This window comes from Podarcis filfolensis, assembly GCF_964270895.1.
Source record: "Podarcis filfolensis genome assembly, chromosome: 7".
Lineage (NCBI taxonomy): Eukaryota > Metazoa > Chordata > Lepidosauria > Squamata > Lacertidae > Podarcis > Podarcis filfolensis.
In genome coordinates this window covers 66,018,886-66,036,428 of record NC_139603.1, presented here as the reverse complement: position 1 = coordinate 66,036,428, position 17,543 = coordinate 66,018,886, and the positions used below count along the sequence as shown (strand labels likewise).

Below are 17,543 nucleotides of genomic sequence, written 5' to 3'. Positions count from 1 at the left end.
CCATCCCACAATTAATACCCTTAGACTTTGTATGTGTGTGAAATCAATCTGTAAAATATCTATCACCTTTTCTGTACCTGGCCTTTGAGGTTATACAGGAATGCTGGGACCTACCTTGCACTGAGATGGAGCATACCAACCTTTCCTAACCTGGTGCCCTTCACATGTTTTGGACTATCATCCTTGACCATTGGCCATGTTGCCTGAGGCTGATGAAAGCTGCTGTCCAACATATATGGAGGACACCAGATTGGGGAAAGCTGGCCCAGTTCTCCTCCAGGATTTCAGGCAGGAGTCTTTCTTCACTCTGCCTGGAGAGATGTCAGGGATTGAATTCAGGAGCTTTTGCATCTGGTCTATCACTGATCTACATACAGTCTTCCCTTTTAAGAACATCGAAATCTGCCTTATACTGACTGAGGTAGACCATTCGTCTACCTTGTGCATTAATTCCTCCAGAGCGTAAGGCAGGATACTCTAGCAACCCTACTTGGACATGCCAGGAACTGAACCAGGGACCTTTGCATACAAAGCAGATGTTCTACCCTTGAGCTATGGCTCTTACCCTTAATGTCCCCCTTTCACATATCTACAGAGCATCCATAGAAGGTATGCCGTAGAAGTGCCATGCTTAGAGCTGCAGATTAGCATGCTGTTTACATCCTGAAAGATGCCACTTCTGGGAAGCCACCACCCAGTTTAACAAGCAGACTGTTTCTTCAGCAGCAGGAACTTTGCAAAGTGTTTTTGTCCCAAATGTGCATAGCCTTTCTTTGAACCTGGGCAGGGCCGGCCCAATACATTCTGGCACCTGAGGTGAACCATGAAATGGCTCTGCTACCTCTGGGCTAGGAAAGAAGGGGTGAGTGAAGGTCTACATCACAAACAAGGGTGGGAGGAGACCAGCAGCACCTTGTTTTTTGCCAATAGGCTGCTTTAGAGGCGACACAGGGGAGGGGGCTGCTGAGAAGATGGCAGATCCAGCCTCTAAGGAGCACAACACAGATGTTTCTGCCACCATGACAGCAGCAGCAGCAGCAGCAGGTGATGCATTCCTTGGAGGCTGGATTTGCAGATCCTGTGGTCACCTCAGCTTGCCTCATGGATGGCCCGGCCCTGAATCTAGGTTTATGTCAATATCTTTTTTAAAAAACCACCTTAAGACTAACACATTTTTTATGGTAAGTCTAAGATTTCATGGGAAAGGGACGCAGGTGGCGCTGTGGGTTAAACCACAGAGCCTAGGACTTGCCGATCAGAAGGTCAGCGGTTCGAATCCCCGCGACGGGGTGAGCTCCCGTTGCTCGGTCCCTGTTCCTGCCAACCTAGCTGTTCGAAAGCACGTCAAAGTGCAAGTAGATATATAGGTACTGCTCCGGCACGAAGGTAAACGGCGTTTCCGCGCGCTGCTCTGGTTCGCCAGAAGCAGCTTAGTCATGCTGGCCACATGACCCAGAAGCTGTACGCCAGCTCCCTCGGCCAATAAAGCGAGATGAGCGCCACAACCCCAGTTGGCCACAATTGGACCTAATGGTCAGGGGTCCCTTTACCTTAAGATTTCAGGGACTATATCCTACTTCATCAGGCACACAAAGCGTTATCCTGAGTTGCAGAAAGGTATACACATGGTTGGATGGGGGGGAATTGTAAAAAGAAAAAGAGGTCATAGGGAAACAAAATACAGAAAAACAGTGATAATTATGTACTTAACAATGGTAACTCACAAAACCCTTCAGCATTTCATTTCACTCACTTTTTACAATCTCCCAAGCCGTATGCCTATGTGCAACTGAAGATAACACTTAGTGCATCAGCTGAAGTGGACTGCAGCCCATAAACGTTTATGCCACCATAAATTTGCTGGTTTTTACAGTGTCACAAGACTCTGCTGTATTTGCTATAAAAGCCCTTCTTCTGGAAATACAAAGTGTCAGCTTTAATCTCTGGGTTTCATCTGCTCATTAATAACTCTGTTCTTCACTGGAAAACTGTAGGCAGATTGCTTGTTACTGGTGATCTGTTCCACCAGGATCATCATATCATTGTAGATCAAAGGAGCCTTTTATTTTCTAAGGCAACAGAGTTACCAAGCTGGGGGTGGTTAGTTTATTTGTGTCCCAAATCCTTGTTTCCAGAAACAGCACACGATATATATTTTTTTAAAAAAAGAAGAAGAGCAGTTGAATAATTGGCAGTAACTGCCTACATCTGAACTGGCAAGGTTGTGCATGGACACGATTTTAAGACTGATGCAAATTTAATTCAGGGTTTGAATTAAATCATGAATGCTGTAGACGTGCAGGAAAAAATAAATACGAAGGCACAGACCACAAAAGACCAAAGACAAACAACCGCCAGAGCCATTTTATGAATTGACTGGGATGGGGCTCTGACAATTCTGAGATGTTAAGAGTGAGGGAACTACAAAAAAAGGAAAGTGTCAGTCAACTCCCTGCCAGGATCCATGAAAAAGAGCCCCTGATGGGATGGGGGAAGAACCTCAAAACATCTGTCAACTGTGTGTCACTCACAGTGCCTGCTCCAGGGCCCTTGGACAAGGCATCCTTCAGCAAGCCTAGCTCCTTTACTGCCAGCTTCACCCGTTGCTCCAATTTTGTCATACCACTGTTTGTAGTTGCTTTCCAGGCAACCAAGCAGGTTGTGATGGTAAGGCGAAGGGGCAGGTACAGGGGGCGTTTGTCAGTGGGATGTGGGTCCAGATCTCAATTATTAAAGAGATGAGGCTATGCAGACAATGGCAAGCCAACTCCTATCAATCCCAGCCAGCATGGCCAATGGCCAGGGAAGATGAGAGTTGTGATCCAGCAATATGGTTCCTCATCCCTGCTGCCTGGGGGAATGGAGGGCCCAGTCCCAGCATCTGAAAAAGTGGTTAGCACGTACCATCCATCAAGTGTCAGAACCTATCATCCCTTACCACTGTGTGAAGCCCACCTAGCTTAGGCTGAAGGTTTACGGGTCCACCATGTGGAAAATCTACTTCGAGCTGCAGGGTTCCATTCTGTCAAATTGCGGAGAGGGCGCTTTGAAAGAAACAGCACTGGAGAACGCAGTCAGGAAATGCAGAAAGGTGAGCTGTACAACTTGTCACAAACTATCAGATTATGGGTTTGTACCCACCATAAACCACAGGACAGTATGAACCAGCACCAGATAAGCAAGTGCTTCTTCTGCATTAGCTGGAGGGGATATGGTGACTTTTTTTTATGTACAGTGCTACCTTGGGTTACATTTGCTTCAGGTTACATATGCTTCAGGTTACAGACTCCGCTAACCCAGAAACAGTGCTTCAGGTTAAGAACTTTGCTTCAGGATAAGAACAGAAATCGGGCTCCGGTGGCGCGGCAGCAGTGGGAGGCCCCATTAGCTAAAGTGGTACTTCAGGTTAAGAACAGTTTCAGGTTAAAAACGGACCTCCGGAACGAATTAAGTACTTAACCCGAGGTACCACTGTACTAGGTTTTTTGTAAACAGTTGTAAACTGCAGTTATGCGCAATAACTGATGCGGGGGGGGGGGGTTCCCAAGGGATCATTAACATGCCTAGAAATGTGAGAGTTCAGCTGAATTCAGACAAAAGAACTGGCAGCAACTAATCCATCACTTGAGTGGATCTCAAAACATACAGAAGTAACACAGGGATGCCAATACCAGATCCCCATCCAAGGCATAAATAGAGCTATTGAGAGAGTTTGGCACCAACACCAAACTTAGAAGCACTTCGTTGGCGAGTTACCAGTGTGCCCATCATCCTCTCATTCTTGGCATTCAGTGAGCCAGCATGTCACATGACAATAAACAGAGCAAAACCAAATTTAGTGTGTTACTTAAATTGCAAAATGCCAAATACATTGTCAGTGCTAGGAAGTGTAGCTCTGCTTCTTTTAACTGCAACTGAAACATGCTGTGGAAAGGACAAGAACTCCGGCCATCTAAACCTGAGAAGTGTGGGCAAATCCATTTTTGCGTAGACTTCCTGAATAGCCTTTGAGAAGCAAAGGTTGTTTATTGAGAAAGTAGGAAGATGGAGTATCTCTGAGATTCTGGAATCAACAGTTTTGCTTCTGCCAGATAGGGAATTTGCCAGGGAGCTGGCCACTCAGAAAGAAAAAGCATAACAATGTAAGTGAGTGTTATGTATTTTATAGACACACAGATGGGCAGAAGAGTATCGCTTGCCTTCTTAATGTATTCCTGCATTGCAGGAGGTTGGACTAGATGACCCCGCTTCCAACTCTACAGTTCTATGATTAATTCTTCACACCCTCTAGTTAAGCTGCTGTTTGGGAGCTGAAGCAATTCTCCCAAGGGGAAGATTTGGGGTTCTTTTAAGTTTAGGAAAGCAGCAAGTAAGGGGAACATGGTAAGAGAAATATAAAATGATCGCATAGTGTGGAGAAAGTTGATCTTTATCTAGCTTTATGAGGTCATTCAGTAAATCTGCATGGGATATCCTGGGTAGACATAAGTACCTTTTCACCCAGGACATAGCTGAGCAATTTCTCTCCAGGTGTGGTGACAGTCACCAACTTAGATTGCTCTAAAAGGGGATTAAATGAATTTGTGATGGAGGGTAAGGCTTTCAATGCCTGCTAGTCAGGATGGCTAAATATGCCTTCTGGAGAAGCATCATGTCCTGAATGCCATTTGCTGGAGAAGAGCAGTGGGAGAGGGCTATTGCTCTGCTGCTTTTTGACTTCTCGTAGATATCTAGTTAAGACCTTCAGAAACAGGATGCTGGACTAAATAGGCCCTTGGTCTGATCCAAGATACCAATTGATGTGTGAGCCATGTCTGTTTCGAGTGGAACATGGGAATTAAGACTGTGGTAAGCAGCTGAAACATTTCTGAGGAGCTAGAACAATCTTGCAGCGCAGGCCTCCTCGCATACAGATATTAGAATTCCATTCTATAAATATGATCATAAGTCGTTAGAAATTTAATTCAGAATTTTCCCCACATTTCTGAAATTATACTAGATCAAAGGATGGTGGGTATCTCTAGGGATCTACTGTGGGTAAATAAAAAGCAAACCTCCCCCCATGTTTTAATATGTAAAAAGAGTAAAATAATTTTATGTAAGCTAGTTCTTCTTAATACATAGAGCCGTGCACAGGAAAGTGTTTTCTGGCCAACAGTTATTTTGTTCTGAACATAATGTTCTTCCCATCAATATGGTACATTCAGACAGAAATACACCCAAAGGTGTTAAACCATTTTCTCCATAACTTTATTTTTTTAGCACTGCTTAGAAAGAACTAGCCTCTAGTAAAGTTTAGCTTATGTAAAACAGTAATTAAATTACTGGATGTCATAACAGATTGCAGTTAGTCAATAATGCTACACTAAGCCTTCGTGCCATCAAATGCACTTGCTGAAGGTTAGGAGAAAAGGGGAGAAACCTCTGCATAAGTTATATTTAGTTGAGATATATAACTGAAGTGGATTATCCAAGGAATCCTGACAGACCAAGCTATAGCAGCCGTGCATACGTCATGTGGAGTACTCCTGGGTGGAGGAAGGAAAAAATCCTGACTAAAACAGCCCTAATGTAAAAGCCAGTTTTCAGAAGGCAAGCAACCTTTAAAAGTATCTCTTGAAGAATAATGGGAAGCCAGGAAGCAAGGCAAAATGCATTTAGCAAAACATCTTTAGCATTTACTATTTTACTTCAGGCATAAACACAATGTATGGTCTTAAATTCCTGTTAGAAATCCTAAGAGCATAATTGAAAAATATACCCAAAATATTTTACCAATTAAGGATGCAGTCCTAAGAACATTTACTAAGTAACCATGCTTATTATCAACGCACCTTACAGCATATGTGTACTTTTTTATTGGAAATATCTAAGGAACTATTTGGAAATTTGTTTGATGAAGTAGGGCAAGTTTAGCAGACATAGAAAAAGCCATGAAATGGAGACTTCAGTAAAATAATGACTTCTGGCATTTATATGGGTACCCAGCAGCTTTCCAGCAAATTCACCAATGAATGGCTAATTTCACTATTCCCATTTCCCCTTTGGAAAGTCAATGGGGAAGTTAAACGGGTTTTAAACAGGGTTACTTAACATGTACCCTACATTAGAATCATTTAGCTCAAGGGAAGGCACCATTTACACACAGAATGCCCTCCCGAACATAAGATATGCCAGGCTTCCTCAACCTCGGCCCTCCAGATGTTTTGAGACTACAATTCCCATCATCCCTGACCTCTGGTCCTGCTAACTAGGGATCATGGGAGTTGTAGGCCAAAAACATCTGGAGGGCTGAGGTTGAGGAAGCCTGAGATATGCTATCAGAGCATAACTGAAATGAGACTTGTTTTCCTACTGAAGGGAATGACCAGAAAACAATCACATGGGAGGGAATAGCAGGGCTCTTGTTTCACAAAGCTCCCCCTTGCTTGAGTTTTATTGTGAAACTACTGAAGTCCAATTTCCTTATTCACTACTATATATTTTTAAGTTTGCTTTTCCTTAAAGCCAGTATCTGAACAACATTGTGCCCCCATTGCCTCAGCTGTTTCCCAAAATGCAGCCCAAAGCCACATACTCCACCTACTGTGAATTTGGGGCAACAAAATAAAATGAAGGAAACTAAATCAGTGCACAAGGCAAAGGAAAAAAGCAAAACTAGTTCTGTTCTAACTCATATACCCAGCTATTTATTCCAATTGCAGGTTGTCTTGAGACAGGACAGCTTTACTGTGTGCATCTTCATAATACCACACATTAATTCTGCTATTTTGGATATAAATCCACTGATCAAATCTGACACTTTACACCATCTCAGAAAGGCAAACCAATAGTTCAATGAATCCTAATAACAACTCTAATGCATTGATATTCATATAATAATTTTATTGAAGTTTACTAAAAGATATTTGTTCTTAAGATCTTATCACGTGATGTTCAGAAAGCCACAATGCTGTTTCAGTTCATTGCATACATATTTTGGGAGTCTTCAGTTAAATCTTGTTCACCTTGCATTTTACAAAGTTGCCCCCACACCAAGTGCTAAACATACAGGATGAGGGTTCAATTTGTTAAGACTAGTACCAAACCAAAATAAGACATTTACACGTACTGTACATTTCACAAGTAACATAAGGAAGTCTGGATAATGTAACAGTTTAGAATTATTTTGTAGTCAACACATAAAATAAAAGAAATTGACCTAGCCAATGATATTTAGTCATATTGCATGTACAAAGGCAATGAAGATTATAAGCTGCTTGGTTTTGTCATTAGCACAATAAAAACATTCAGGTTAGGGTCTGGAAAAATAGGATAACTTAATTATTTTTCTTGCACACAAAGGGAGAACAACAAATTGTCAAAGCTATGGACAGGACTTCGAATGTGTAGGTTACTTCATAAGCATATGAAGTAAGAATATCTTCTGACACTTGCATTTTCAAAGCTGTTACTTTATAAGCAAGTATGTCCTTCAGTGCACAGAAAAAAGAAAAGGGAACATTACTGCTAAGGAACTTAAGTGCTGCAATAAAGTATTTTGTAACAGGAATACTCTGGAAGCACTATTCCTTGACTCTCTTTTTAAGCATCCACATGGTCAAGAACACCAACATTCTTCAGAATGTGTCAGCTCAATAGCTATGTGAAGAGGAAGATTTAAAGTAGAATGCTTATTAGCTATTTAGAGAAGCACAAAGAATGGTAATTTTATCTACAAGTGCTTCATATTTAGACAATAGCTAGTCAAAGTAATGTTTGCATAATGCTTTCTATCATAGCTATACTACAGTTTAATACTAGCAAAAAAAGCAATTTATTTTGTTTTTATATTGGGAGAAGTCTTAAATATTACACTGTGCTTCAGAACATAAAACTTGTGGTTGCCAAAAATGCTTTTTTTCTGACAATTCATAAGCATTCTATGCGACAGTGGCACAAAGCTTTGTGATGAAACATGCACTTTTAGGAGTTTTTTGGATGCAATCAAATGTGCACAACTAACAATGATATTTTGAAAGGTGTTACAATTAATGTGGGAATGCCAGTAGGAGGAGCATGCAGCTGTTTCCCCATTACTTGACCTATTTACAAATCTTATCACAATGCTTTCTTCAAAAGCTGACGTGAGAACCATGTTATATGGATATGCTTTTGCGTCGTGATACTTAAAATATCCAAAACACCAACCAAACTGTCACTCAAACTACAACATATGTGACTACACTAGTTTACAAAGTCACTACTGATTGCCTAGGTTCAAACACAAGACCAGGGACTTATGACTGGAAATAGGTTTGGTACAAGTCAAGACTGCTGCTTGCCATGTTTTGCAAGGCAGCCCTATTGAAAATTAGCTCAAGTTTCAGAAAACGTAGAATCATAGTTTCATAATGCAAGTCAAAGTTGTTTTGCATGTCCCCCATAGTTAACCCATTTTCTCATCATCATTTATTGCCCATTGAACTGTGCAAAATATAATCTTCTCAAAGTAAGTCATCTGGTGCAAAATTTTATTCCACTACTATGTTTGGACAGGCTTAAGGTATTTATGGCTTAGACTTACTCTTTTTAACAGTGGTATTCTAGGCATGTGTTTCAAATGATATATCATTACTCAAGACCAAGAGGATAGCTTCTATCAAGACATTTGCCAACCAGTTAAAAAGTTCTCTTCCTTTCCTAAAGGGAAGACACCATAGCTACTTTGTAAATAAAAAAGTCATCAGCCCTATTTAAATTCAAATTTACAACCAAGTTACCCTCCAATGTACTGTATAGTTACTGGAGATACCTACCTATACAGATATTTACATGTGACAAAACACACAATTTTTTTTTTTTGCCTTGCAAGACATTGCACTGATGCATACAAAGCCTTTACTTCTCCACCAAGAAATCCCAAATTACAAGCCACTGTTCAAGCAGATAGGTTTAATAGTGCAAAGTTGTCCCAAGTTGTTCTGCTCTCCTGGTAGCTTAATTTGAAAACCCTTTGACCATTGCTCGATTTGTGCAAATTATACTTGCTTCAACTGTAATTCTGACGGCCAGAGATTAATCAAATAAGTTTCACTATCATGTCATGCAGTCAGTACTGGCCATTTTGTTCTGTGAAAACTTTGGTTCACACGTTTCAGTTTAAAATTTAAAACTCTTCATTTTGACATGCACCTATAACATGGGAATTAAATTGCACCACTATAATTGTGATATCATCCCGGTACATCCGAGCCAACTCTTCTGGAAGACTGAGCATCTTTGACAGCCGTTCATGATCAACGGTACCAAACTCATTATTTCCAACCGCATGGCGTATCAAGTGAGTTGCTGCATTCTGGTCCTCAAAGGCTGAAGAGACCCGCGCTCTCCTTTCTGTTAGAAGACCATGCATCTGTCCCAGAGTTACCTTGTAACCTCCAACAGCTATTGGTTCTTCATGATGAACACCTGTTAGATACTCACCTACAATTCTAACCACATCCTGCCTATGCATGGTTTCCCACAAGCCATCTGTTGCCAATATCAGGAATTTGTCCTGAGGTCTTAATTTGTGATGTATTATCTCTGGCTCAGCTGTGAGGTATGGAGGAGTATGGTAGTTTGGTGGGATGAACTTTGTATATTCGTTATCATTGAGCTGATCTGGGCCCGTCTCTATCACTCTCTTCTGAAGGTCAATGCTCCATTTAAATTTGACATCTCCAAAAGCTCTGAAAGGCATCAGTAGGCCCAACAGTCTATCTTGTTTCACAACACTCTTTTCTTCAGACTTTGGGTGCTCCATTTTGAGTCGTGCAATCTCACTTTCGTTCTGTGCATTATGATCATAAGACAGAGCAACAGCAGACCAAGATCCATCCTCTTCTTGGACACCAAGCATGGCCCTGCTGTCACCAGTATTAGCAACATGTAAATCAACTCCATCAACATGTGCCACACAAGCAGTTGCACCAGAGAAGGCTACACGTAGTACCAAATAATTGAGAAAAGAATTTGGATCGCCTACTTGAGCTTCTAAAGAAATGTCATTGTCAAGCCTTTTAAAGGCATTAATTAAAGCCTCTTTTACATCAGTTGTCTCCCCAGTGTTAAGGTCTATGAGTTCCTGCCAGTAAGTTCGTAAGCTGTTAAAATACAATTTGGAGGCTTCTTTACTGAAATAATCATTGGGGTGCTTGTGCCACTGTAAGATGGGCAACAGGGCCCTACCACTCTCAACAGCATTTTCTATTTCAAGTAAAGTCTCATGGGGTAACAGAGAAACAGCTATGTAATAAAACAGTCTTTCACTGACAGCTTGTGCACAGGCACATCCTGCATGGCCATCAAACACACCAAGAAGCATTCCTCTTGTTTGCAAGCAAGTGGCTGCACTTCTTCTGTCTTCTATTGGTGCATTGGCAGGAAGCTGGTTGCTATCAAAGCCAAGGACAGAACTTAAGTTTTTGCCATCAAACTCTGGCACTTTGAAACTGTATTCATTTGCCTTCAGGATGCTGTTGACTTGCGGAGGTGTGAGGTAAAACCTCTGCGGTGTGGATACATAGTTTCTTGCATGAATAAACTGACTGAAATTCTCCTTCGGCCTACTGAGTGTTGCAAACTTCTTCGGAGGAACATACCTCAAATGATTGTGAGTTAAGTGAGGTGACAAGCAACACAGATGTTTATGATGACAGTAGCATGCGGTGTTGTATATCTTGCCAATCTCACAACTGCGAATTAATGGGAGCAATAGCTGAGTTGGTGCTGGCATGGCATCAGAGAACAATGGCAACCTGGGGTTTCTGACTGGAATTGCTGGGGGGGAAACACAAGCAATATGTAAGCTTAGAAATAATTTTAAAGGAAACAATACATATCAACTACTTTATTCTAAATGGCAATTTAATATGCACAATTAATTAACAGCAATTAACTGACAAAAACAGCAACACATTTAATCAAAGTTTAATAGACTAATCTAAGGCTAAATTTCCTCAAGGAGAACACATCTCAGTTCATACTGTTATACTTGTGTAGAACTATAAACAGAGTGACCTATTTTTACAGCTGTGCTAACTTAACCAGAACCTTATATTGGGAGTGTGAAAAGTCAACTAAAGGTTAAAGTATGAAGAACAGAGTCATAGATTGAGATCCAATACTTCTTCTTGAAGACAGTCTCCATTTCTGAACTGGCAGTGAGGAGAAGTAAAGTTTATCCAGCCCAAGATTTTATTTATTTATATTGTTACTTATGTTAATTTTTCCAACACCTCCCTCAGTTTTTACAAATTTAAGGTCAAGTGTGTACAACCAATACATATGTGCATTTGTTTAATCAAAAGGTAAGTCATACTCAGTTTAATGGGACTTAGTTCCAAACAAGCATAGGATTACAGTCTTAATATCCTATAATAAATTTGCTGCACCCCATCACCTGTCTTTTTGAAGTTTTATAACTACTAGATATTTAGGAGCTACAAAACTTCATTCAAGGCTTCTAAACCCTTGTTTGTTTGTTGCTTTAACAAATTTGATAAATAATAATAAATCTTTACTCTGACCTCAGTCAGTGATTGCTGTGGATTGCATGCAATACCATCTTTTCTTCTAAGCTATGCATTCATATAGAACACATCTTCAAATGACACCCTACCTACCACTACCAATCTAAGGCTAGCCCAAATTTATGAACCACAACTGAAGGCGTTCAATGAGGAGGAGGTGAAGCTACCAACGGCTGCCACTGAAATAAACCACATATTATCTACTAAGTATAATCAAGCTTAATAGTTTCCCTTTTCACCCAGAAGATATTTGCTCAATTGTGCATAGTTTACTATAGGACCTACTGGTTGTTGTTTTTTAAAAAAAACTTTGTTTAAAGACTCATTAATTCAAGTGAGTTTATTTGTTTTGTATAAAGTTTAGATCCAGCCTTCCAATAGAAGTTTCTGAAAGCTGGTTTAAGAAAACTATGGTGCACAATATTACTAATATTATTATAATATTTATTCATATACCTTCTTTCCCCCCAGTCAGAGACTCATTATAGGTTATTATGCATAACATCCTGCTAATTTTTCACATTTGAACAAATCAACATTATGCACAAATGTGATACTTTTGTGAAGACGACACTATTTTTTCTCTCTGTACTGCTTCACATTCACAACCCTTATTTGTAAAGATTCAAATCCTAGGAACATGAACTACTCAGCTTAGGAGGCAACACAAATTTAAAGTAACCTTCAGAGTACTATAACCTGCAATAACATATTCATTATATAGTCTTCTAACCCCACTACCATCCCTCCACATTCCTATTACAGTACTCAGAAAATAGGAGCACAAAAAATACATACCAATCCGCCTGGGCCCAGGACACACACACATTCTCCTGTCACAACAAGAAGCCGCCAACATCCACAAAGCAGTAGCCCAGGAAAAGCAAGGCAGAGAGTTTATTAAAGAAGGAGGAAGAGGTCTCCAACATTGAAGGGGGACAGAAAGACAAACAGTTTGTAGTGACAAGCATTAAGAAGCAGCAACTGCAGCACAGCCATCTCTCAGCAGCATTGTCTAATCCTACTGCAGCCCCAACTCACTGCTCGTCATCCCTCTTGCTGAACAACATAGCACTCAGTTCACGCATGATTCATCTGTCAGCCCAACCTAAAGAGCAACAAGCACACTCATCCTTTTAAAGCAGGGCTGGAGAACTTTTTTTTTTAAAAAAAGCTAAGCACCAACTTTAGTTGATTAGAGCCACCATCAAAATTATAGGTACCAGCTCTGCATGGGACAATGTAAAATTCCACCTTAGTTGCTACAAACTAAGGTGCTCAATATTATTCCAGCTCTGCTCTATTGGCCTAACAAACATTAGTAAACATATTAGATTCCTGCTCTGTGGGATTTAAAACCACACATATATGCCACATTAAATATGCTCATGGATAATCTGAAAAAGGTGCACATCATTAACAGAGAGAGGGATGGAGCCTCCCTCTACAAAGCGAAGTATCCAATAGTGCCTTCCTTTTTTTCTCCTATACCCCTAACTTGTTGAGGGTTTTATATACATGCACATATTTATTAGGGAAAGCTTATCTGGGATATTGGCGGTGCTAAAACTATGCACAGATGATGTCTTCAACCCATACATACAGAGGGGTTCATTATAATGAATATTCAACTCAGCTACAAAGAATCAAACTGGTCCATAGCCAATTCAAGTGGAAGACAGGCACAACTGCAAGACCACTAGTATCTCATCAGCTATTCTATCTGCAAGGATAACTTCTTACTCAGTATGGTGGTATCTTGACAACAAATTAAAAGAGCTTCTCATTCCCAGGAAGCCTGTGCATCCAATCATACACCACAAGGCCTGGGAACAATTGTTGTGCTGATGAGGTCTTATTCACTGCTTAGGTTTCAAGGCAGGAGGAAATATGATTATCAAAATTGCGGTGATCAATTGGTTGGACTGATTTTTTTAAATCAGTTAATGTAATAGAAATGTCCCTGGACAGCTTCTTTTAAAATATAAATACATGCATATTTTAAATAGTACTTAAGCAGTACTGTACTCTCCAAAATGTGGGAATGCCTTAGAAGATAATGGGAAGTATGCAATGCCCTTGTTCCACTGGCCCAAGGATTTATACTTGTGCAGTGGAACTTTCCTCTAGCAATCCCAAAGTCTGCTCTGGAGGGTTGTGGGAACCCTCAGAACAGATTTAGAGGGCGCACAAGGGGAAGGAAAGGTGCAATGGTAAATATTTCTCCTAACAGAACAAGAGACTTAAGAACTACTCTGGGGCACAAGCCCATGCCTGCTCTGATACCAATCTAAAGATAAACAATGTCTGCTTCTTACTTCCGAACTATAATTCTTTACATCTCAATTAAATTTGCATATGGGCCATCAGCCAGGATTTAGCAATGGCTCTAGTTGTGACATCTAGAAGCACATCAAGTGAGACCCTTTGCCTATCTTCCTCAATACAGCGAAAGAACGGCAGCAGTCCTCCAAGGTTTCAGAAAAAAAGAAGCCTTCCCCAACCCTACCTGCAGACTAAGCCTTCCACATGTAAAGAATGTGCTCCATTGCTAAACCTCCCTCCCTTGTGTCTTGTGCGCAGATCACGATTTAAGAGACCACAGATGCTTCCATCAACAAGACGACCCCAGTGCAGCTTCTTTCTTCTTTAGCAATTTGAAAGGGACACACTGGTTGGGGAACATGCAGCTCTCTGGATGTTGCCAGGAATTCCCACTCCCGGCCAACCAAGGCCATGGGAACAAGGCAGACAGGGATTTCAGCCTTGCAAGTATCCCGAGGGCCGCAATTCCCCTGCCTTAGCTGAAAAGGGTATAGCTTGCCTCGTCTGCCCATTGCGCCTTTCTGGCCAGCTGGGAAGTGCAGCCTGGATTATACACGTGGGAAGGGAGATAACGGGTTAACTTCGGGTTGTTTTTTAAAAACCTAGAGTTTGATTACATATTGGTGGAAATTGGGCTGTCTCTCCCCGCCCCCCAAAAAATCAAAATAAACCTCAGCACCAGCAAGGAATCTCGGCCTCCCTCCCGGGCATCCTTTTCAGTAGCTGGGCGGCACCTGCCACAAGAGCAGCCTCACAGCCACCACAACCACCTCCTCCTCACCTCCACCTGCTCGGCGGCCCCAGGCATCGCCTCAGGCAAGAGCTGACACCTAACCCTCCCCGGGTCTTTTCTTCATTCTCTCACACACACACACCGGCAGACAAACGCTCCGCTCCGCCCCAGGGCCTGTGTCAAGACCACACTCAAGACAGACACAGACACACACACACACACACGCAACACACCCTCCTCAGAGAGACTGACCTGGTCAGCTTTAGGGTCGGGGCCCCGCTCGGGCAGCGGGAAATGGAGAGAGCGGGGAAGTTTGACACCCACCCCGCCTCTTGTCTGTCAGGCCCCCTCAGCGACGGCCGCGCGCCAGGTGGAACTCGCCGCCGCCCCGCCCTTCCTCACCCACCCCCTTTTTCCCTTTATCCCGCCGCCGGCAAGCGAGAGCGCGCCCCCGTGTGCGCGCGCCCGCCGCGTTCCCTCAGCAGCAGCAACGGCAGCAGCGCCGAACGCCCAGCCCGCCGCGTGACAGCTTCCCTTGTGTCGTGGGCGGGTTTTTTTCTCCCCTTTCTCCTTTTTTGTGACGAGCCGCGGCTTATAAAAGCCTCCGTTCGGCCGGGCTCCGAAGCTCCTATTGGCTGAAGGGCGACTCTCACGTGAGCCTCTCCCGTTCAGCTTCCCCCGCCCCGCCCCCTCCACTTTCTTACAACCCCCCCTTTTTTTTCCTCTCTCTCTCCTTTTTTCTTATATCAACGGTTTCCTTACCGGCGGAAGGATTTCACATTCTCGTCTTCTTCGGCCTGCTTTGTTCCATTGGTGGGTAAAGATCTTGCCGAAGCCGCCTCCGCGGATGTGTTCCTCCTCGTTCTTCTTAGCGCATTTCTCCTGGCTCTGTTAGACGCAAAGAGGCTGTGAGGAGAGAAAAAGGGCGGGCTCGCCAGAAGAGGCTGCGCTTTGCCGGAGGAGGAGGGGGGGGAGTTTCTCCGAGCCGGGCCCGCCTTTCCTTCCTCCTGGCCTATCGGGGCTCTTGGCGGAGGAAGGGCGTGGCCCGCATTCCTCCTGAGAAAGGGCGCGGGAGGGGGCTGTTAAAAAACCTCGCATGGGCGAAATAAACGGTCGCATTTCCTTCTTCCGCCGCCTGTTTCCTAGCGCCAAGCAAGGTCACTTTCAAACCTTTTGTTCCCCGTTCTGTATACATACATTAGAAAAGGGTGGTCATAAAGATAAGTGCCAACAGTGCCCGTATCCTAAAGTGCCTTTCCTTGGAAGAAATCATCACCGACTGCGGGTACAAATCCTCATTTATTTTAGTTTTAGGGGTGCTAACTTGGAATAAAATATTCGGGGGGGGCTCAGGTAAGCCCTGTCCCGCATAATCGATCACAAGACATAGCACATGCGCACCATTGGAATGACAGTGCCCATCAACTTTTTTGGGGGGGGAGGGTCCTGACCCCCTCAAATATTTTATTGGGGGGAGCGAAGGGACCTCGGCCCCTAGGAATTGACTCCTGTGTTTTGGTTTGTATGCTCATCTCCAGGGAAAGGAGGGGGCTGAGTGAGGGAACACGTCCCTCCTCCCCACTTTTATCTTTACAACAACCCTGTGAGGTAGGTTAGGCTGAGAGAGTGTAAAAAATGGGTTATGGCTGGCCGCCACTGATGGGTGGGGATGGGGTTGGGCGATGTGGCCTGCTAAGCAATGATTTGCGGGAGAATCAGCCACGGGAAGAGTTTAAAATTGGGAATTGCAATCTTTCCCCCTTAGCTTTCCAGGTCATAAAAGGCTTTTAAAAAGGGGAGGACCCTCCCCTCCTCTTCTTGGATAGGTGGGGAGGGAAAAAGCTCTGCTGCCCCCTTGTCCTAGCCCAGCACTAGGCAAACAGAGACAGGTCTTGGACCGCAAAGAGCTTACATTCTAGAATAATTGAAGAGGGGAAGAAGTAAGAGGTGAATGCAACTATCCTCTCTACCGTTAGCTAACTCAACCCCATGAACATAAAAAAAAGGCACTGTCCAGCAGAAAGGTGTCAACAGACAGGTTTGCAGGAGTCCGTAAAAGCTGGAGGAACACCCTAAGGGATGGACCCCAGAACAAAATAAGGAGGGCTGAGTGTGCTCCTTGGTCACAAAATGCTTTGAGGAAATGAAATGGGAGTCTCCTGAAAGCAGGCTTGGCTAGCGCTAGCAGGCTGGACCTCTTGATAGGAGCACTCTTCACAAGTTTTATTTGTTGCAGGTCCCCACTTGTGTGTACTGTTTTCCATTTAAAACGAATGTAGCTGATGTGTAAAAAGGACTTTATAATCTGAACATGGAGACGATGTATGTACTTCTGTAACCCAATAAAACCTTTATTAAAAACAATTAAATAATAATCACACACACAATGAATAGACAAGTGCACTTGGTGATGCTGTTCCAGAATTCAAAGTAATGTGATCCTGCCTTGACCTCGTTTTCCCTTGAGGATTACCTCATTTTCCCTCGACCTACCTATCCACTTATCAGGCAAGAGGCTTTGCACCTTTTAATAACTGCATCATAAAATCAAGACATGAGGATTGATAGCTCAGACTTCTCCCATTGCTGCATCTCTATGCTGCAAAAAGTTCCCCTTGTTTGATTTCTGCCTGTTACATGGTTGTTAGAGTAGCATTACATTTTTTTAAACGTCAGTCTGGTCTCCATGCAGAATCAAAGCGACACCAAATTAGAGAAACAGAGGGTGAGGTGAAGATGCAATATGATTGATAGTTCTATTTATTATCCACTCTTTCAAGCAGCTCAGTCAGGGTAACTTTGGTCGCCTGTCCAGACACTGCTGCTCAGAAGCAGACTCCCTTCAATTAAATTTACTCCAACAAATTAAATTTGCATGCCTTGGGAGCGATCCCTGATGACCATCTGTGCACCTGTGGCGTTTTGCAAGG

At 42.8% G+C, this 17,543-nt stretch overlaps 1 protein-coding gene across 5 annotated transcripts; it reads right to left on the bottom strand.

The window, feature by feature from the left end:
* Positions 1-6,870: 6,870 nt before the first annotated feature.
* PDP1 (pyruvate dehydrogenase phosphatase catalytic subunit 1) lies at positions 6,871-15,570 on the bottom strand. Of its 5 annotated transcripts, none has more exons than XM_083624208.1 (3): positions 15,376-15,534; positions 12,354-12,388; positions 6,871-10,803 (listed from the first exon to the last, which is right to left on the bottom strand). In XM_083624208.1, the coding sequence occupies exons 2-3, from the start codon at positions 12,382-12,384 to the stop codon at positions 9,149-9,151; spliced, it is 1,686 nt and encodes a 561-aa protein (XP_083480334.1). In that variant the 5' UTR covers positions 12,385-12,388; positions 15,376-15,534; the 3' UTR covers positions 6,871-9,148. The 5 variants fall into 5 exon arrangements, with proteins under 5 accessions (XP_083480334.1, XP_083480333.1, XP_083480335.1 ...); XM_083624207.1 differs by lacking the exon at positions 15,376-15,534 and adding an exon at positions 14,866-15,157; XM_083624209.1 differs by lacking the exon at positions 12,354-12,388 and having other exon boundaries at positions 15,376-15,570.
* Positions 15,571-17,543: the final 1,973 nt, after the last annotated feature.